This window comes from Mustelus asterias, chromosome 1 (assembly GCF_964213995.1).
Source record: "Mustelus asterias chromosome 1, sMusAst1.hap1.1, whole genome shotgun sequence".
NCBI classification, from domain to species: Eukaryota; Metazoa; Chordata; class Chondrichthyes; order Carcharhiniformes; family Triakidae; genus Mustelus; species Mustelus asterias.
Window position 1 is genome coordinate 112,143,606 of NC_135801.1, and position 22,725 is coordinate 112,166,330.

At 42.3% G+C, this 22,725-nt stretch overlaps 1 protein-coding gene across 2 annotated transcripts in view; it reads right to left on the bottom strand.

Annotated features, from left to right (window-relative positions):
- The window catches only part of nfxl1 (nuclear transcription factor, X-box binding-like 1), a 120,339-nt gene that overhangs the window by 30,644 nt on the left and 66,970 nt on the right, over window positions 1–22,725 (bottom strand). The window contains exons 16-18 of one of the 2 annotated variants that reach the window (XM_078217041.1): window positions 11,874–12,011; window positions 7,617–7,783; window positions 5,865–5,934 (exon numbers count right to left, since the gene is read on the bottom strand). In XM_078217041.1, coding sequence (XP_078073167.1) covers window positions 5,865–5,934; window positions 7,617–7,783; window positions 11,874–12,011 — 375 coding nt within the window. The remainder of the gene's footprint in view (window positions 1–5,864; window positions 5,935–7,616; window positions 7,784–11,873; window positions 12,012–22,725) is intronic. The other variant, XM_078217048.1, reaches the window with a different exon arrangement.

Genomic DNA, 22,725 nt, shown 5'->3' on the forward strand with positions numbered 1-22,725 from the left:
GTGCCAAAAGGCCAGGGTCTAGGGGCGATTGGTGGGAGTGGGGGTGTCCCGCTGCCACTCTGCATAGGGATCAGTCTGTGCTGGAGGGAGGCCAGCAATTGGGGCGGGCTGGGGGGGGGGGGGGGGGGGGGGGGGGGGGGGGGGGGGGGGGGGAGTAGTGGTCTGTCGGGACGGGGACTGGGGAAGGGGGGGAGGGGGCCGGGACTCGCCCAGGAATTGTTGTGGGGGCCGCAATCAGGTGTCCCAGGCTGGCCAGCAAATGGGGAGACTGACAGATCAGGACCACTGCGCCAGAATCTGACAGCTCCAGAATTCTGCGCATGCGCGGTAGTCCCAATCTGTCAGTCTCCCCATTTGCTGGCCAGCTCGATTGCATTGCAGAGTGTGGGAGATTCTGGTCTAAAGTTGCACTGAAAAAACAGTGGTGATCTAGACCAGTTTTCCCACCAATGAGAATTGCCCCCTTTGTTTCTTTTTTAAAAACAAGTTGGATACAGAATTTTAAATCTGTAAGAATTTTCCAAAATAATAGTGCTTTGGATAAAAAGTCTCTAATTGAACTTAAATTATTAAAATATTCTCTTCCGCAACTTTCAGTCAACCACATGAGCAAGAATCATTGCCTAACAAACTGAAGTAACAAAGGTAACAAACACAATAATTACATTATTTTATTCTGTTTGCAGACAGCAATAAGTGCGAGGGTAAGTGTTTGGTTATCAGACAGTTACCAGTGGAATGTCAACAGTTCAGTGTGGGGCTGAAGTTGCTTAGAACTTTTATAATTAATTTAGAGAAAGGATGTGTACAACCTGGTTGACAATATGAAATTGGAGCAATAGCAAAAGAAGATATCAATGCCTACAAATTCAAAAGGACCTTGACAAGCTTAATCAGTTTGCAGATAAATTGCAAATGCAATGTACTACAGGTAAATAAGGTTGTGGGATTTGACAGAGGGAACGTGCATTGTGTGCTTCATGGGAATATGCTTGACTCGTCACAGCAGAAGGATCTCAAGATTTTAGTGGACATGTCACTTAAACTATCAAGAAAATATTCCCAGGTTGCTTAAAAACCAAACAGAATAATGAGATACATTACAAAGAGTAAACATAACATTTCACAGAGTTAATTTTAAAACCATCTTAGAACATATAGAGAACATAGAAAAGCTACAGCACAAACAGGCCCTTCGGGCCCACAAGTTGCGCCGAATAATTTCCTTACCTTCTAGACTCATCTATAACCCTCTATCTTACTAACCTCCATGAACCTATCCAAAAGTCTCTTAAAAGACTCAATTGAATCCGCCTCCACCACCACTACCGGCAGCCGATTCCACGCACCCACCACCCTCGGAGTGAAAAACTTACCCCTAACATCTCCTCTATACCTACTCCCCAGCACCCTAAACCTGTGGCCTCTCGTGACAACCATTTCAGCCCTGGGTAAAAGCCTCTGAGAATCCACTCTTATCAATACCTCTCAACATCTTATACACCTCTATCAGGTCACCTCTCATCCTTCACCTCTCCAAGGAGAATAGACCTAGCTCTCTCAACCTATCATCATAAGGCATACCACTTAATCCCGGCAACATCCTCGTAAATCTCCTCTGCACCCATTCTATGGCTTCCACATCCTTTCTGTAATGAGGCGACCAGAACTGGGCACAGTACTCCAGGTGGGGTCTGACCAGGGTCCTGAACAGCTGCAGCATTAACTCCCGATTTCTAAACTCAATTCCGCTATTGATGAAGGCCAGTATTCCACACGCCTTCTTAAGCACAGCCTCTACCTGCGACGCCACTTTGAGCGTCCTATGAACCCGGACCCCAAGATCCCTCTGTTCTTCCACACTGCCAAGCGTCTTACCCTTAATATTATATTCTTCCATCCTATTCGGCCGGCCAAAATGAACCACCACACACTTATCTGGGTTGAAGTCCATCTGCCACTTCTCCGCCCAGTCTTGCATCTTATCTATGTCTCGTTGCAACTGTTGACATCCCTCTACACTATCCACAACACCTCCAATCTTTGTGTCATCAGCAAACTTACCAACCCATCCTTCCACTTCCTCATCCAGGTCATTTATAAAAATCACAAAGAGCAAGGGTCCCAGAACAGATCCCTGGGGCACCCCACTGGTGACCGACCTCCACTCTGAAAAAGACCCATCTACAACCGCTCTGTCTTCTGTTGGCAAGCCAGTTCTGAATCCACAAAGCAACGTCCCCTTGTATCCCATGCCCCTTCACTTTCTCCATAAGCCTTGCATGGGGCACCTTATCAAACGCCTTACTGAAATCCATATAAACCACATCTACTGCTCTTCCCCCGTCTAAGTGTCTAGTCACATCTTCAAAAAACCCAATCAGACTCGTAAGGCATGATCTGCTTCGGACAAAGCTGTGCTGGCTACTTCTGATCATACTATTCCTTTCCAAATGTTCACAAATCCTGCCTCTCAGGATCTTCTCTATCAACTTACCTACCACTGAGGTTAGACTCACCGGTCTATAATTTCCTGGGCTATCTCTTCTCCCTTTCTTGAATAACGGAACCACATCCGCCATCCTCCAATCCTCCGGAACCTCTCCCGTCTCCATTGACAACGCAAAGATCATCGCCAGAGGATCAGCAATCTCTTCCCTCACCTCCCACAGTAACCTGGGGTACATCCCATCCGGTCCCGGCTATTTATCTAACTTGATGCTTTTCAACAGCTCCAACACATCCTCTTTCCTAATGCCCACATGCTCAATCTTCTCAGTCCACTGCAAGTCTGCACTGCAACTACCAAGATCCTTTTCCACTATGAATACTGAAGCAAAGTATTCATCGAGTACCTCTGCTATTTCAACCGGTTCAATACAGACTTCCCACCATCACATTTGATAGGTCCTATTCCTTCGCATCTTATCCTCTTGCTCTTCACATACTTGTAGAATGCCTTGAGGTTTTCCTTTATCCTGTCTGCCAAGGCCTTCTCATGTCCCCTCCTGGCTCTTCTAATTTCCCTCTTTAGTTCCTTCCTACTAGTCGTATACTCCTCTAGATTGCTAACATTATCTAGCTCCCTGAACTTTTTGTAGGCTTTTCTTTTCTTCCTGACTAAATCCGTTACAGCTTTCGTGCACCACAGTTCCTGTAACCTACCATAACTCCCGTCGCACCGGAACATTGCCGTGCAGAGCTCCAGACAAATTTTCCTTGAAAATTTGCCACATTTCTTCCGTATTGATCTTCATTTTGTATTGATGACATCAACAATGGGCTGGCTGTAGCATAACCTGTGAAACATTTTTTCCTGCACACAAGTAGTTTTACCAATGAAGTACCGCTAACCAGTACTGTGCACCTGAGTGCAATAGACTAGCATCCACTGGGAAAGTAAACTTTCAGATCAACAAGCCTCAACCCATAAACTAGACACAAAGGAATAGTGCTCTGCCTCCTAATGGATGTGACATTTTTCCATTTAAGGAATCAGTGTTGCTGCCTGGGAATCAACTGACTATCAAACTACAACATGGCATTCTCATCACTATCATAAATCATTCAGCACAGGTATCATCACATTATCGCTAAGGTCTCCTGGTTTTCACCTTCATCAGAACACCCATAATTTGGAAAATACAGATGAAGAATCCACAAAACAAAATCCACAATATATCTGATGAACAAAAGCTATCGTTTGCCAATAATTTATGTTGCAGCCAGATACTGGCATATAGCACTTTAACACAATTGTGATAAAACAATGACACATTGCATATGTATTAACTGATGACACAAGACTTGTTTTAACCAAAATAAGCCACTTTAGGGAGATGGCAGAAACCGCTGGTCAGAAAGTGTGAATCTGCATTTGAACTGAATACCAGCTGGAGCCGATTAGGGTAACGAGGCAGAGTAAAGCTCCACAACACGCTCAATAGATTCTGCACAGCCCAATGCCCTAAACAGTATGATGCAGACAATAAAACTCCCATTTTTAAAAAAGTTTGTCAATGCTAGCCAATTCTAGCTTAGTAATGAGAAAATAACGGGGATAATGTCAGAAATGTTCATATAAAACTGTAGGCAGGTACAATATAAAATTTCCCACCTCATGGGTCAGGATGTTTAATTTGTGGTAATATAATTAAATTTGCAATTTTTTTGTTGTGTTATCATTTAATGACATCCCTTGAAAGCAGCCAATATTAAATCCCACTAACTGTATGCCATATTAGTAAAATCACAAACTGCAAGTTTATTACTAATGAAGAGCAAAGAAAATTAGCTAGTTTGACCTTAGAAAAAAAAAGGCCAGATAGAGAAATTTGGTTGCACTGTTTCATCTTTCTTACCTCAAACATTACTGTTCTGATGAATTCACTGTTATAATTCTCTTTCTGTCCACTTTAGAGACGAAGCTCAGAGGGGACTGAGTGGAGTACAAAACAAGCCCAGCTCTTAAATTTATTTATTTTTAAAGAGAGTTGTGTGTCACAGTTAGTACATGGCACCTTAAGTGAAGGACAACAGACAAATTTAGGTTGACAGATAAAAATCTTTCTCTGCAAGCTTTCCCGGTGTGGAAAAATAAATGCACTTGTGCAGTTACAGTTTTGGTTGAACTTGATGGTAAGTTCTGAAGAGCTGGAAGTTTCAATCTGCACCAAACTGACTGGCTTGTGGTCTTATGTCAGAAATGAAAATGAATATCCAGTACAAAAATCCTTAATCTTGATGAACATAAGTGATCACAAAATTAGCATATTTTAAAAGAGGAATAATTGTGGATTTAAAACAATTTACAGCAATGCAGTGATATTTTGAAGGGAGTAGCTTCCTCTTATACAAGACCACCTAAATATAGAAATATTCCATGTAGACTGCATTCTGCTCAATGTTGTAACCAACAAGTGAGATTACATAGGATATAGGGCATTGAAACAGGCCATTTGGACCAATTAGCCCAGGCTGGTGTTTAAGCTCCAATCAAGCTTCCTCCCGTCTTTCTCATCCAAATCCATCTAATCTTGTCTCCTTCATATACTTTACTAACTTCCCCTTAAATGCACACAGTGCTCGAAATGTAAGCTAGAGTTATAATGGTGTAACATAGATGGAGACATTTGACTTATCACACCTGTACAGGCTCACTGAAAGTGTTATTCAATTAGTCCCACTCACCCTGCTCTTGCCCCATAGCCCTGCATTTTTTTTCCTTTTCAAGTATTTATCCATTTCCCCTTTACTATTCAATCTACTTCCAATGCCCTTTGAAGCAGTACATTCCAGACCACAACAAATCGCTGCATTAAAAAATTCTCATCTCCCCCTCAGGCTCTTCTATTTTAACTCACTTCTTCTACCAGAGCAAAGCATTTCTCCTTCCTGACTCTATCAAAACCTGTACTGATCTTGGGCTTGGAAGCGAGTGATGCCTTGGAGTTGGTCATAGCATACTTGGAACTTGCAAGGTGATTTTGTCTAATCAAGGTTTGATACTTCTTTAGCATGACTTCCAAATGTTTCAATTCTTCCCCACTAGAAATAAAACCGAGAGCCTGGCTTGCCTTTTTTAAATGGCCTTGCTAATCTGTGACACAACTTTTAGTAATGGATGTTTTTGTACTTCAAGGTCACTTGATTTTTCTGCCCCACCTAGCCATGCACCTTCCAAGTAATAAGTGATTTCCCCATTCTTCCGATCAAAAATTTCTACCTCATCTCTCTGGGCTGAACTTCATTTTGTCAATAATTTGCCCATTCAACAAGTGGTGAATGGTGGCATGACCCGAATAATCCAATTCTTAGCAAATGTGTTGAGGTATTTAATTCTTCTATAAAATATAGGTACTTACCTGCTTAGGGCACTGATTTTTGCAGGAATTAAGGATAATTTTAGTTTCTGCATCAGCTGTAGTCATTTCCCTAAAATAAGAGGATATGCACAAAGTTGACAAAAAATGCAGTTAAAAAAAAAATAGCCTTAGATAGATTCACAAGGCAGCAGCCTTGTGGCTCATCTGCTTTCAATGTTCCAGATTACCAATCCTATTATTTCCCTATCAGAGCAGAAAATAATTGCTTCAACAAGTGTACATATTGCACTCCTGCCCACCAACCTCTACCGGACCCCACCCCAGGCACAAGCACTAAAGCAGGCAGACAACATGCTCCTCGATGTCCTTCAATTCCCATCTACAGTAAAATCCTCAAGGAGCACCAGCATAATTAAAGTAAGCTGTCCTTAATTTTTTGTACCTTCCCTACGAGTAAAGGTGCATATTTTGAAAAAATAAAAAATGCAACCTTTTCTAGAGTAAGTCGGCAAAAGAAGGGATCTACATTAAATATGAAGCATAAGTAAACATTCAAAATAAAGCTAATTTTGTATGTAGAGAAAACATACAAGATTCAGAGACGGGGCTTAAGGAATCAGGAGACGAGTTACACATTAGAGAGTACCCAGCTGGCACCCTGCTCATGTAGCTATATTATTGATGAGACTTGTCCCCTTAACCTTGTGGTCAATGATCACCCTCCAAGATGCTGCTGGTGGGAGATTTGGCTACTTTGGGACACACTCATTCAGGATGGTATTTGTAACTTCGGTTAATGTAATTTCTGTACTGAGAGAAGGGCTACAGGTGTATCAGTAAGCTTCCCCATGGCGTTTTTCGCGCCAGCGGGATCTTCTGGTTCCGCAGCTATCAATGCAATTTCCTATTGATTCCACCCCACACTGTCGGGAAACACCCGGTGGGAGGGTTCCATCAGCAGGACCAGAAAATTCTGTTACCATGAAGAGACGAATGGTCGTGCCCAGGGTATCAGGTTACGTGGCACAGCTTTGTGGAGATAAACAATCAAGACTTTAAACGAAAGATGTTAGCAAAGCAACTGTGGGAGGAGCTTGAATGAGAAAGTGCTGGAGATGTAGGGAGAGACCCCAAGTTGCAATGGAGATGAGGGCCATGTGTCCACCAATAGTTTGGACAGAACAGGTAGTCAAAGTATAGTTGACCAAAAAGTAAAATTTGCACATTGGTAAGAAAGTCATATTCACAATTACTAATGGCAAGTAAGTGCACCTCACAGCACCAGAGACTGGGGTTCAATTCTGGCCTTGGGTGACTGTGTGGAGTTTGCACAATCTCCCCGTGTCTGTGTGGTGTTCCGTTTCCTCCTAGAGTCCAAACATGTTTGGATTAGGTGGATTGGCCACACTAAATTGCCCCTTAGTGTCTCAAGATGTGCAGGTTAGGGGGATGAGCCGGGTAAATATGTGAGGTTACAGGGATAGGGCCTGGGTAAGATACTCTGTTGGAGAGTCTGTGCAGACTCGATGGGCCAAATGGCCGCCTTCTGCATTGTAGGGATTCTAGGATTCCACAATTCTAAAACCATTATTCGTGAGAAGGCAAAATTTCTGGAGCGAAAGGTGAGCTAGATGAAGGTGGGGCAATGATTGCTGCTACCTAGGCTTTATCAGCATCACTTCAGTTGATTGCAAGGAGTTCAGAATGATCAATTTGGTTAAGTTGATGATTTTTCCTCCTTTGGATAGGCAAACACAAGAATTGAAGGTCAAAATGCTAGCCTGTACTTACATGCATTCCACATAGAGGTTTGTGATTTTGCAATGGCATTTTATGCGGATCATCTGTGAACATGGAGGACATGCACCATCATGGCATGGTAGCATACAGGGATGCACGCAACCACCCGTACGGGGTTTACTACATCCCTCTTCACATGCCTGACATTCTTTACCAGCCTATGCAAAAACAAAAATCAAATGTCATGTAAAATTTATAAATCTGACAATCAGCAACAATGAGGCATATGAGTGCAAATGCTTGATAGAAACTCTTGATCAGTGTACTAAATTATAAAAATGGTTCTGCTGAACCTTCTGTGAAACGAACCAAAGCCAGTTTTGCATTCAATCAATTGTACTAAGTGTGACATGATCACATTCATTTGTTCAGAATAGGAAGAAATATATGAATCGCCCTTTAACAACAGCATAAAACAGGCATGCTGAAAATCTTAAAATCAGTGGAATAGCCTAATTAAAAAACAATGATACACTAATATTTCTATGCGTCTGACTCTTAGAGACCAGGTACTACCAGTAAAAACGCCCAAATCCCTCTCATCCAATTTCCCACTTGGACGCATCTTCTGTTTTCTGCTATCAAGACTTCCTGCTTTCAAACAAAGAGGTTTTCAGAGTTGCTGAGATCGTGGATAACCAGGGAAATTGAGGGACTGGTCAAAAGGAAAAGAGAGGCGTATGTTAGGTCCAAGCAGCTAAAAACGGAGGGAGCTCTGGAGGAGTACAATGAAAGTAGGAAAATACTCAAACGGGGAATTAGAAGAGCAAAAAGGGGTCACGAAATATTCTTGGCAGACAGGATTAAGGAGAATCCCAAGGCATTTTATTCATACGTTAGGAACAAAAGGGTTGTTAGGGAAAAAATCGGACCTCTCAGGGACAAAAGTGGGGACTTATGCTTGGAGCCCAAAGAGGTAGGGGAGATCCTAAATGAATACTTTGCGTTGGTATTCACAAAGGAGAGGGATGTGTTGACTGGGAGTGTCTCGGAGGGGAGTGTTGAACCGTTGGAGAAAATCTCCATTACAAAGGAGGAAGTGTTAGGTTTGTTAGAGAATATAAAGACTGACAAATCCCCAGGGCCTGATGGAATCTATCCAAGGCTGCTCAGGGAGACGAGAGGTGAAATCGTTGGGCCTCTGACGCAAATCTTTGTCTCGTCACTGGACACAGGTGAGGTCCCAGAGGATTGGAGGATAGCCAATGTGGTCCCGTTATTTAAGAAGGGTAGGAACTTTAACCCGGGTAATTATAGGCCGGTGAGCTTGACGTCCGTGGTGGGGAAGTTGTTGGAGAAGATTCTTAAAGATAGGATGTATGCGCACTTAGAAAGGAATAAACTCATTAACGATAGTCAACATGGTTTTGTGAGAGGGAGGTCATGCCTCACTAACCTGGTGGTGTTTTTTGAAGAGGTGACCAAAATGGTTGACGAAGGAAGGGCCGTGGATGTTGTCTATATGGACTTTAGTAAAGCGTTTGACAAAGTCCCTCATGGTAGGCTAGTGAAAAAGGTTGGATCCCATGGGATAAAGGGGGAGGTGGCTAGATGGGTGGAGAACTGGCTTGGTCATAGAAGACAGAGGGTGGTAGTGGAAGGGTCTTTTTCCGGCTGGAGGCCTGTGACTAGTGGTGTACCGCAGGGCTCTGTATTGGGACCTCTGCTGTTTGTGATTTATATAAATGATCTGGAAGAAGGAGTAACTGGGGTGATCAGTAAGTTTGCGGACGACACAAAACTGGCAGGACTTGCAGATAGTGAGGAACATTGTCAGAGGCTACAGAAGGATATAGATAGGCTGGAAATTTGGGCAAGGAAATGGCAGATGGAGTTCAATCCTGATAAATGCGAAGTGATGCATTTTGGTGGGAATAATGTAGGGAGGAGCTACACGATAAATGGAAGAACCATAAAGGGTGTAGAGACGCAGAGGGACCTGGGTGTGCAAGTCCACAGATCTTTGAAGGTGACGTCACAGGTGGAGGTGGTGGTGAAGAAGGCATATGGCATGCTTGCCTTTATAGGACGGGGCATAGAGTATAAAAGTTGGGGTCTGATGTTGCAGATGTATAGAACGTTGGTTCGGCCGCATTTGGAATACTGCGTCCAGTTCTGGTCGCCACACTACCAGAAGGACGTGGAGGCTTTGGAGAGAGTACAGAGGAGGTTTACCAGGATGTTGCCTGGTATGGAGGGGCTTGGTTATGAGGAGAGATTGGGGAAACTGGGGTTGTTCTCCTTGGAAAGACGGAGGATGAGGGGAGACTTAATAGAGGTGTATAAAATTATGAAAGGCATAGATAGGGTGAACGGTGGGAAGCTTTTCCCCGGGTCGGTGGTGACGTTCACGAGGGGTCATAGGTTCAAGGTGAAGGGGGGGAGGTTTAACACAGATATCAGAAGGACATATTTCACACAGAGGGTCGTGGGGGCCTGGAATGTGTTGCCGGGCAAGGTGGTGGAGGCGGACACACTGGGAACGTTTAAGACTTATCTAGACAGCTATATGAACGGAGTGGGAATGGAGGGATACAAAAGAGTGGTCTAGTTTGGACCAGGGAGCGGCGCGGGCTAATTGTTCCTGGTTTCTCGTTTCAAGGCTTCATTCTATGATCATCTTGCTGGTGCCAGTACAGAGCGAGACTGCGGATAGTTGGGAACCTGTCTCGGGGGCAGGGAATTCATATGGTATTCGTGGAAGTGGAAATGACTAGGGTTGGGAAGCATTTTCCGATCAGGGCCATTGTGATCTCCTGGACTCGTTTCGATCGCCTCAGGGGGTCGGAGAGGAATTTCCCAGATTTTTTTTCCCCCATATTGGCCCTGGGGTTTTTCACTCTGGGTTTTCGCCTCTCCCTGGAGATCACATGGTCCGGAATGGGGGGGTGGGGGTGAGTTAATAGGTTGTGATGAACAAAGCATCGTAGCTGGGAGGGACAGCTCGGTGGATAGGATATTGGTATGTAGATAGGCTGGAAAATTGGGCGGGGATCCTGGATTCAGGATTCAATCCTGGACCGGGGAGCGGCGCGGGCTTGGAGGGCCGAAGGGCCTGTTCCTGTGCTGTATTGTTCTTTGTTCTTTGTTTTTGTACATTTCAGCACAATTAGATCTTGTACTAATGGCCAAATGTGCTTGTTAAACTGCATATGTTTACCAAATCCATCAACATGCCAAGACCTGGAAGGAGGAAGAGGAAGTACCTTACTTCCAGAGACAAACGTTTTCTCCAAGTAATTAATTTTAGAAGTTACAACAGTGATGTAGCCAATTTACAAGAGTGTCATACCTGCAATTTACATTAAAGGAAGTAACCAGCCACAAATGTGCCAAGTGACACTGTATTTAGTCACATACACGAATTTTAGTAGAAACCACTTTACATTTACTTCACACATCCATCCTAATTCACTCAAGAAAGTAAAGCACACATTAAGTTAAAGCACACACGCATACATCACAGAAAATCAGTATGGGGAGGTGATGGTCCAGTGGTATTAACACTAGACTATTAATCCAGAAACTCAGCTAATGTCTGGGAACCCGGGTTCGAATCCTGCCAAGGTGGTGGTAGAATTTGATTTCAGTAAAACATTTCTGGAATTAAGAATCTACTGATGACCATGAAGCCATTGTCAATTGTCGGAAAAACCCATCTGGTTCACTAATATCCTTTAGGGAAGGAAATCTGCTGTCCTTACCTGTCTGGTCTATATGTGACAACAGAGCCACAGTGCGGGGTTAACTCGCAACTGTTATCTGAAATGGCCTAGCAAGCCACTCAGTTGTATCAACTACGACAAAGTCTCAAAAAGAAATGAACCAGACAGACCACCTGGCATCAACTTGGGCAAAACAAACAGTCCTGTTGACTCTGCAAAGTTCTCTTTATTAACATCTGGAGTCCTCAACATTGACTCCAGACCCTATGAAGTCTCATGGGGCTTCAGATTAAACATGGGCAAGGAAACCTCCGACTGGTTACCACATACAGTCCTCCTTCGGCTGACGAATCAGTACTCCTCTATGTTGAGCAACACTTGGAGGAAGCACCGAGGATGGCAAGGGCACAAAATGTACTCTGGGTGGGGGATTTCAATGTCCACCACCTAGAGTGGCTCAGCAGAGTATAGATAAATTGAGGTTGCAATTAAAATTTTACAAATATTTTCTCTGGTGAAAATGGAATACAATTTGAAAGAAAGTCCTCTTTAAAGCTAAGAATCCTTGCTTATGGTTTCATACCTTATGTTTTTCATCTTCATCCACAATGGTGACTGCATGGCATTCTTTTGCACAGGTATGATTCCCGCAGGGCAGGAGGCGTCCACAAGGTCTCTTACAAGAGTAGGGTCCTACTGCATGGCAAGGCAAAAGACTAACCTGAAATAAATGCAAAATATATGCATTACAAATGTCTTTGCATCAAACACAAAGTCAGATCTCAAAGACTGATGATGCTACTGAGGAAAAACAAACTTATTTTCACCTTGTTTGTTTCCTTCTGTTTTTTCACCCTGCAAGAAAATGGTTCTTACTCTGCTACAGGGAAAGAAGCTAGCTATTTGATGAGTATCTACTAAGTAGTTAAGGTCTGTTCTAGTCCTAAGTTATAAAATAGTATACAAACTGGTGGTAAAGTTAGCAAATATATAAAAAAGCAGGAGAGGTAATGTATCAAGGTGGCAGCTCCCGAATGGCAGAATTCTTCTTTCTCCACTTTGAACTCACCTTTTCTATAGTTCTAACACCTATTTCTGTGTACCTTTTTACACCATCACTTGTTTTCCTATTCCTATGCTGATTCACACAGCAAAGACAGCCGCACTCATCAGTTCCCCTTTTACCCAATTTCATTTTTAATGTCGATTTTACTCGATTATAGAATCTTCATCTTACTCAGCTTTGGGGAAGTTTTATTAGATTGGGAAATAGCTGACGTAACTCCTTTATTCAAGAAAGAGAGACAGAAAGCAGAAAAATGTAGGCCAGCTCGCTTAACATGCATCATTGGGAAAATGCTAGAAGCTATCATCAAACATGTTCTAACAGGGTACATAGATAAATTTAAGGTAATTAGGCAGAGTCAACATGAAGGGAAATCATGTTTAGCCAATTTACTACAGCATTTTGAAGTGGTAACGGGTGTTGTGGATTAAGGGGAACCAGTAGATATACTGTACTGAGATTTTTCAGAAGGCATTTTGATAAGGTGGCTCAAACATTATTGCAGAAAATATGAGCTCATGGTATATAGGGTGTAACATATTAGCATACAGGATTGGTTAGCTAACAGAAAACGGTAGTCATAAATACGTTACTTTCTGGTTAGCAAGATGTGACAAGTGGTGTGTCACAGTAATCAGTGCTGGGATCTCAAATATTTATAATTTTTATAATTCATATAAATGATTTAGATGAAGAGACAAAAGTATGGTTGCTAAATTTGCCGATGAAATAAAGAAATACAGGAAAGTAAGTTGTGAAGTGGACATAGGAAGCTACAAATGGTTACCGATAGGTAAAGTAAGTGGGCAAACATCTGGCAAAAGAGAATGTGGGAAAATGTGAAATTGTCCATTTCGGCAGGAATTTAGACCTTATAATATAGGCAAACTCTTTCCAATGGCTGAAGTTTCAATAATCAGAGGGCACAATTTCAAGGTGATGGGCAAAAGGACCCGAGATAATAGGAGAAAGAACTTAACATGGTGAATGATTAGGTTTTGGATTACACTGCTTGAAAAGGAATTGGATAAATATTTCAAGGAGAAAAAAAACTGCAGGATTACGGGGAAAGAGCCAGCGAGTGGAACTAACTAGATTGCTCTTCAAAAAGAGCAGACACAGATGCATGGTTTCCTTCTCTGTTGCACTATTGTATGGATTCTTCTTCATGCTCAGAAAATTAAATGGAGAAGAGTCTAAGAAACATATCATTGCCTTGCCTCTCTATTTCTATGACCTCGCCTCTCTCTATTTCTATGACCTTCTCCAGCCCTACAACCTTCCGAAGAACTCTGCACTCCTACAACTCTGGCCTTTTGGCACCCACCATTTCTTTTAGCCCTCCAAAACGGCCATTCAATCTGCTGTCTAGGTCCCGAAATTCTTGAATTCCCTCAAACCACAGCACATCGCTTCCTTTCTCACCTTTAAAACTCTCCTTAAACTTATATTTTTTGATTTCTGTCTGATGGAAGATGCCATGGGAAGTTAAAAGGTGCTACATAATGCAAGCTGTTGTTGAGCATTCAGCTGCTTAGTCCTATTCCCTCCCTAAACTTTTCCATCTTTCTAACCAAGGTGCTGATGTCTCATCCTCGTCTCTCCCTTTCATTCGTTGCATTAAATGTGTTACACAGGCATAGGTTGTTCTGTTAGGAAACAGAAGAATTAATACTGTTTAGAGGAGCAACAACTTCATTAATTCTCTTCATATATAGGCTGACTGATTGTTATTTGCATTATTGACTTGAATGCCAATAAATGAAATGCTGCTTGTAGCAAGGAAAAAAGGGCAAACTATTATGAAAAGGGTGCCTGCAATGCCATTATCATTTCTTTAAAAATAATGCTTTAGCTATGGTTATTAAAGCATGCTCGGAGAAATCCATCGGTGAAAAACATATGCACAAAAACAAATGCTGAAGGCACAAAATTGGTCGTAAAAATTTTGTTTACATTAAAAGTAATGCTTTCTCGTTGTTTTGTGACCTATCATATTTCACCATTCTGTAATTAACAGGGAGTGTGGCGACTCGGGGACTTTCACAGTAACTTCATTGTTAATGTAAACCGACTTGTGACACTAATAAATAAGAACAAGCCCATAAAATGGACAATTTTCATAACTGTTTTTTCCACATACAACCACTCCAGTACACAAATAACCTCAACTACTTTTAGACTCAGTTGAGAGATTCTTTATAATTTCAGGTACTCTCCATCAACCTATCAAATGAATGCTGATACTCATGTCGCTCCTTTCTCTTGTTTGACCTAGTACCTCCCAGTTTACACAGGCATTCTTTTGAAAGCGGGATTGAGAGATGCAAGAAATCTAGCTCAGTGTTATAGCATCCAAATGTAGGCAGGTGCAAAAGTACCAAGAGCTGCAAACGCCAATTTTATTTCCAGGGAATTTCTGACAGACTATCTTGCCTCCAAAACGCTGATGTACGAAAACTCATGGTTGCCATCTATGAAACACTTGTTTCTGCACAAGCTGTTTGGAATGTTCAAACAATAAAACAAAAAACTGATGGAAAGATATAATTTTGAGCTCCTTCCATGTACGTGACATGCCCTCCGATTTCTTCCTTTTTGAGCCTGCTGAAACCACTTAGAAAAGCTTCTTTTAAAAAAAATTAGGATTAATTTTTCACAGTAACTTCAACACCCATGCACCCCACCACCCCCTGCCAAAATGGAATATAGTTGATCCCCAAAGCAGAAGGAATATTTTTTAAACATTTGCATTATTTCAAATAAATAGAATCAACTAGAGGATTTGTTACTTTATTTTTTTTTAATTGGTCAAATGTAATATTGTAATTCAAATGAAAAGAAACGTTGCTATTTTAAGTTGGCAAAGATTTCTGTAGTCGCTTGTTCAAGCATCTGAACGGTATGAAGAAGTCATGGACCTTTGGTTGCCAACTACAAAGTGTTGTTCAGTAATATCACTAAGAATGGAATTCATCCTGAACACCCCGCACCAAAGCAGACTGTGAATATGACATCTTGTAACATTATCCATCCCAAATGTTATGCAAAAACAAGAAAACTTTACACTTCCTATACATCAGGTAGTGGTCATCAGGACAGCTAAGTCCCTATAACTAGGCTGTACCCAAGTGTTAAATGCCAGGATAGCAATTTCAGCTGCTTTTTGGAATTTTTTTAAAAAGTGTTTTTTTTTGCTTTATTCCCCTTTTCCAGGGTGTTAACTTGGTGACAAAATGTTATTTGATGTTATAGTGTAATTCACAGTATATTGAAAATGTTGGCATCACTGATGCCATTTGAAAAGAGGGTAGCATTTGGTTGATGAAATAAATTATCAGTTCAGCTGGAGAGAGAAGAAAAATCAGCGACTTTTTTTTAAAGTGAGTGATATTGATAACTTGCCTATAGAATTCAGATACAGAAAATACTGTAGTTAATGCTTTTCAAATAATGCATACACAAAGTCCTAATATGCTTAAAGAGATTGAATTGATATAGCGATTTGTCTTAACTTTTATAACCAATAGATTACTTCTGGAGTGCACTGACTTGCGTTACGACGGTCAGGTTTACTATTCATTGGAATTATTGAAAACAATTGCTTTGCCAATCTTTTCATTAAAAAATTCCGATTTTCTTAGCCTGTTTATCGATCAAAACAGTAAACAAAGCATAGTAGCATTGTGCACCAAAATAAAATAATAGATTATAAGTTTCCGAATTTGAAAAGGATACAAACATAAAAGTGTTTCTAAAGTCTCTGTGCAGAATGTCCAAAGATGTGCGGGTTAGGTTGATTGGCCATGCTAAAATTGCCCTTAGTGTCCTGAGATGCGTAGGTTAGAGGGATTAGTGGGTAAATGTGTAGGGATATGGGGGTAGGGCCTGGGTGGGATTGTGGTCGGTGCAGACGCGATGGGCCGAATGGCCTCTTTCTGTACTGTAGGGTTTCTAAGATTCTAAGAATTCTCCTGCCCTTCCCACTGCTGGGATATTCCAGTCGTGTCGATGGCATATTCCGGTCCTGCCGACAGCGCACACCTGCCACGCGTTTCCTGCCGGCAGGGGGTGGATTCAATGGGAAATCCCATTGATAGCAGTAGGACCAGAAGATCCCACCGCTGGCCAACGGCAGGCTGCCTCCCGCCCACTGAAAAACATGCCAAAGAGGCGCAGAGAATTCCACCCTCTAACTCTTCACTGTTTCTGCTTAAATTAATTTTAGCGAGTTTCAATCCTCGATTCCTCATTTGTCTCCCTGGAATATTAGGCAGTGACTTCCAATATTGTGAAGACTGACAATATTTTTTCAACAAGTCATTAATTACATTTGCAATATTATCCACATCTGTTTTAAGAGTCTACATTAGTCATGACTATTCTCTTTTAACATAATTAAACTGCGTTAATCCTTTTGTATTGCTTTTTTGTCTTTTAGTATATAAAGTATGTAGAGGCATCAGAGAATTTGCAAAAGTGACTGACAAGAATGAGACCTGAACCGAGAGGATATAATTATCAGGGAAGTCTGATCGGGCTGAGACTCTATTCTCGCAAAAAGGAGTTGAAGAAGTCCTTCAAGACAAAGAAAGGGTTTTATAGCACAAATTTACAGAAAATTAATTGTTGGGGGAAAAGATTGTAAGGTCACAAATATAAGATAATCACTAATAACTCTAATTAGAATCCAGGAGAAAGTCTTTACCCAAAGAATGGTATCAACGTAAGAATAGAAGCTGATAGGGTGAGAAGTAGTAGGGTGAAAGGCGGCTCTTATAGAGCATAAACACCAGCACAGACCTGGGATCGAATGGCCATGTTTTTTTTGCACTGTACATTCAATGGGCGAAATCTCAGAAATCAGCAAAGTCCAATTTTAGTGGGTAAAGTGGCATTTCATCAGCTGAGCAATGGTGGCTTTTTCTGCCATATTGTGCAGCACTTGGGGGGAAAAAAAAAAGAGAGCAGGCATGAGTTCCACTCCGTATTTCTGATTTGCTCGTTCCACCATCGCCTCAGCGCTTCAGTGATCCAGACACCATATTTAAAGCCCGTCCCTGCACATAGCTAGCACACTTTGGAGGCCACTGGGAGGTTATGGCTGCCAGACCAAAGAAACATTCATATTCAAGTTTACTGACGCCTCTCTCCTATGTTTCATCATTCTGATATTATGCCACCATGGACATTTTGGGCATGATTCTAACGTATGGGCCTGATTAAAGATATATTACTATAACGACATTCCCGATGTTAAATGGCAGAAAATGAGGCCTGCCACTGATGGGGAGAGGGAACGTTCACCTCCTACATCCACGCCATCGGGAAACATGCCCAAGGCCTTCATCCAATATTTTGCACTCGTGCTGCCAAACCTGCCTGCTGTGAATGGGAGCAGAAAATGGTGACCAATGTCTTCTTTGGCTTTCTTTGCATCGCTCCTGAATAAGCATTCCTCTTGCAGTTTTGCAGCTTATCGCCTATTAAGCGGAATTATTTCTTGAACACCTTCCATTGTTCATCAGTTGTTTTACCTCATCATAGTTTTGACCAGTTTGTTGTCATCAGTCTTGATCTAATCCCATTCAGTTAATCTCATCAAAATCTAGAATCTAGTTTCTTCTTTTCAAACCTAACATTGAATTTGATTATATTTTGAAAAACTTTAGATAAATGATCCCATCTGATTCATTACTCATTACTAAATATAGTATGACTGCCTGCTTGTTGGTTCTAGAGTCGCTCCAGACAGCTGTATTTTGTTCAAAGTTGCATTGTCTTATATATACAAAGCCAAGTATGAAACTAATGTAAAGTGTGTCAAATAGAAATATTAGCCATATTACTTGAGCAAAATTAATTATCCTTTTTATTGAATTACTTTACTTTGTTAATAACTCCATAGGTTTGTTCAGGAGGAAAGTAAAATATCTAGAAAAAAAATTACCCTTCAAAGTAATGCGGTAGAATTTAAATTTCACCTATTCCTCCTTTGTGATTATCAAATAATACAAATGGCATACTTTAATCATTGTTGACACATGGAAATGATAAGTGTCCATCTTAGAAGGAAAGCTTGATCCCAAATGCAAAGATAAAATTTCAAATGTCAGGTCCTCAATAACAAAGGCTTGCACACAGACAATGCCTTTAACATAATAAAACTTCCCAAGGTTACACATTAGTATTACCAAACAAAACCAGGAGACATTAGGGCAGATGATCAAAAGCTTGATCGGGGAGGTGGATTTTAAGAGTTTCTTAAAGGACAAGAGGGGTAGAAGGCTATATTCTCTCTAAGTTGTGTGCCTGTGCAACATTCCATTAAGGACTTTGAATTTAATTATTAGTGTGCACAACCACTCCATCTGTGCAGAAATGCATTTTTTTTCCCCCTCTCTCCAGCAGCACTGCTCAGAGGGATACTGCATTCTCACTGGTGGAGCACCTCCCTCACTGAAAACATGTCTGCCTGAAGCAGCTACAGGGCTGCGGAGGCGGAGTGAGCCAACTAGTTTGTCTGTCGCACCCGAGCCAGTAAGATTGAGTTTGAATGCTCCTCCTGGATTAAATTAATATCTTTCAATATACGAGCATGCATTTTGGTCCATCAAAGGATAATAAATTCAGCGGAATAACTATATTGATTCTTCACTTCTTTTAAACTGTCTTCTGATACCTTAAAGTTACATTTTATAAAGTTATATTTTTTATAATCGTACTTGTAGAGAAGGGCTGAGTCATTCTTAATAAATTTCAAACTTTTGTACGACACCATGTACAAAATTGGCAGTGGTACTTTCTCTCCATGCGCTCAACTCTCCAGCTCCTCTACTTTGATATTGGTGAACATCTGCACATGGATGGAAATAACTAGAGGGAACACTGGTGGAGGAGTGGAGAGATTAGGGGAGGGAATGCCTGAGGTTAGCGTCTTGACAGCTGAAGGTACAGCTATCACTGGTGGAATAATTAAACACAGTAAGGAGTCTAACACCAGGTTAAAGTCCAACAGGTTTATTTGGTAGCAAACGCCACTAGCTTTCGAAGCGCTGCTCCTTTGTCAGGTGAGTGGGAGTTCTGTTCACAAACAGGGCATATAAAGACACAAACTCAATTTACAGAATAATGAATAATGATTGGAATGCGAGTCTTTACAGCTAATCAAGCCTTAAAGGTACAGACAAGGTGAGTGGAGAGAGCATTAGCACAGGTTAAAGAGATGTGTATTGTCTCCAGACACGACAGCCAGTGAGACTTTGCCAGTCCAGGCAAGTTGTGGGGGTTACAGATAGTGTGACACGAACCCAAGATCCCGGTTGAGGCCGTCCTCATGTGCGTGGAACCTGGCTATCAGTCTCTGCTCAGCGACTCTGCGCTGTCGTGTGTTGTGAAGGCCGCCTTGGAGAATGCTTACCTGAATATCAGAGGCCGAATGCCCGTGACCGCTGAAGTGCTCCCCAACAGGAAGAGAACAGTCTTGCCTGGTGATTGTCGAGCGGTGTTCATTCACCCATTGTCATAGCGTCTGCAAGGTTTCCCCAATGTACCATGCCTCGGGACATCCTTTCCTGCAGCGTATCAGGTAGACAATGTTGGCCGATGTTGGACAATGCAAGAGTATGTACTGTGTAGTTGGTGGATGGTGTTCTCACGCGAGATGATGGCATCCGTGTCGATGATCCGGCACGTCTTGCAGAGGTTGCTGTGGCAGGGTTGTGTGGTGTCGTGGTCACTGTTCTCCTGAAGGCTGGGTAGTTTGCTGCGGACAATGGTCTGTTTGAGGTTGTGCGGTTGTTTGAAGGCAAGAAGTGGGGGTGTGGGGATGGCCTTGGCGAGATGTTCGTCTTCATCAATGACATGTTGAAGGCTCCGGAGGAGATGTCTTAGCTTCTCCGCTCCGGGGAAGTACTGGACGACAAAGGGTACTCTGTCCACCATGTCCCGTGTTTGTCTTCTAAGGAGGTCAGTGCGGTTTTTCGCTGTGGCGTGTCAGAACTGTTGATCGATGAGTCAAGCGCCATATCCTGTTCTTATGAGGGCATCTTTCAGTGTCTGGAGGTGTCTGTTGCGATCCTCCTCATCCGAGCAGATCCCGTGTATACGGAGGGCTTGTCCGTAGGGGATGGCTTCTTTAACGTGTTTAGGGTGGAAGCTGGAGAAGTGGAATATCGTGAGGTTATCCGTGGGTTTGCGGTACAGTGAGGTGCTGAAGTGACCAAGAATGCAACCGATTCTGGAGAGTAGTCCATGGTGAGTCTGATGGTGGGATGGAACTTGTTGATGTCATCATATAGCTGTTTCAGTGATTGTTCGCCATGAGTCCAAAAGGAAGAAAATGTCATCGATGTATCTAGCGTATAGCATCGGTTGAAGGTCCTGTGCGGTGAAGAAGTCTTGTTCGAACCTGTGCATGAAGATGTTGGCATATTGAGGTGTGAATTTGGTCCCCATGGCTGTTCCGTGTGTCTGGATGAAGAACTGGTTGTTGAAGGTGAAGACATGGTGATCCAGGATGAAGCGGATGAGTTCTAAGATTGCATCTGGAAACTGGCAGTTGTTGGCATTGAGTACTGAGGCAGTTGCAGAAATGCCATCATCGTGGGGGATGCTGGTGTAGAGTGCTGAGACATCCATTGTGACGAGGAGTGCTCCTGATTCAACTGCTCCATGTGTGCTGTGTTTCTGTAGGAAGTCCGTAGTGTCGCGACAAAAGCTGGGGGTTCTTTGTACAATGGGTTTCGGGATGCCCTCGACATAGCCGGAGAGGTTCTCGCACAGGGTCCCATTGCCCAATACGATGGGACGGCCGGGCGTGTTTGCCTCGTGTATCTTTGGGAGGCAGTAGAGATCTCCAACGCGGAGAGTACGTGGGATGAGAGCACGGAGGGTGTTCTGAAGGTCCGGATCAAAGGTCTTGATCAGAGTGTTGAGTTGACGGGTGTGTTCTTTGGTCGGATCTGCGGGTAACTGTCTGTAGTGTTCCTCGTTGTTCAGTTGTCGGTACACTTCTTTGCAGTAATCCATTCTGTTCAGTATGACGATGGCCCCTCCTTTGTCTGCTGGTTTGATGACAATGTTGCGGTTGGTCTCGAGAGCGCGGATGGCATTGTGTTGTGCTTGGGTCTCGGGGCTGTCTTGAGTGCGTGGCTGATGTTCGGGGCTGTCTTGTGAATGCAGCGCTCCGAAAGCTAGTGGCGTTTGCTACCAAATAAACCTGTTGGACTTTAACCTGGTGTTGTTAGGTTCCTTACTGTGTTTACCCCAGTCCAATGCCGGCATTTACACATCATGGGAACAATTAAAAACAGGGATGCTCAAGAGGTTAGAACTGGAAAATCAGATATCTTGGAGGATTGTAGGACTGAAGGAGATTAGAGAAATGGGTTTGGGGGGGTGGTGGTGATGGAGAATGGCAAGGCCATGGTTATACTGCAGTAAGAAGTCTCAAACACCAGGTTAAAGTGCAACAGGTTTATTTGGTAGCATGAGCTTTTGGAGTGCTGCTCCTTCTGCCACTTTGAAAGCTCGTGCTACCAAATAAACCTGTTGGACTTTAGCCTGGTGTTGAGACTTCTTATTGTGCCTATCCCAGTCTAAAGCCAGCATCTCCACATCATGGTTATACTAAAATAAGAAGGGGGTTCTCCATTTTGTGATTTAAAGTACAAGAAATTGCCTACAAAAATTGTTTTTAGTTAATAGCGCTTTTAGTCTGTTTGTTACTGTAAACATCTCAAAAACGTGAAATCTTATCTTGTTATCCTTTCAGTTATTAACTGGAAGTTTGAATTTCTTCTTAAAGGTTATCAATCTACAGAGATCGCAACAACTGGGGTAGAAAAATTATGAAGCAAATTAGTTGACATTTACAGGACTAATAAAAAAAATTCCTATGAAAAAAAAAGTGTCTGGAATGAAAATATGTAGTCCTCGAGTATTAAGACTCATTTCCAACAGAACAGCCACACTTTACTGGAGCGCAGATTAGGGGATTGGATGCAGAGGTGCTCAAAATATAATTCCCAAGCATTCAATTAGTGACCGGACAATTGAAAGTATTGCCAAATCAGCAACGTCAATATTCACACTAAATTCTTGGTTCTGGTGGCTGGCATCAGTTGAGGGGGGAAGCAGCCAATATTCCTGTTTATGATCGCTAAGACAGCACTACAAAATGTGTGCATTTAAGCAACTAGTGGAAACAGGATAAGTATTAGCTGTTATGTCCCTACAATTAAAAGGATCCTACATGTAAGGAGCATCAGCACTCATGGTACCATACTGCAGCAGCAACTTGCAAGAAATCAAGAAACTGAGAAAATTATCCTTTGAATAATGATTTTTATAAGCTCTTCGATTGTGA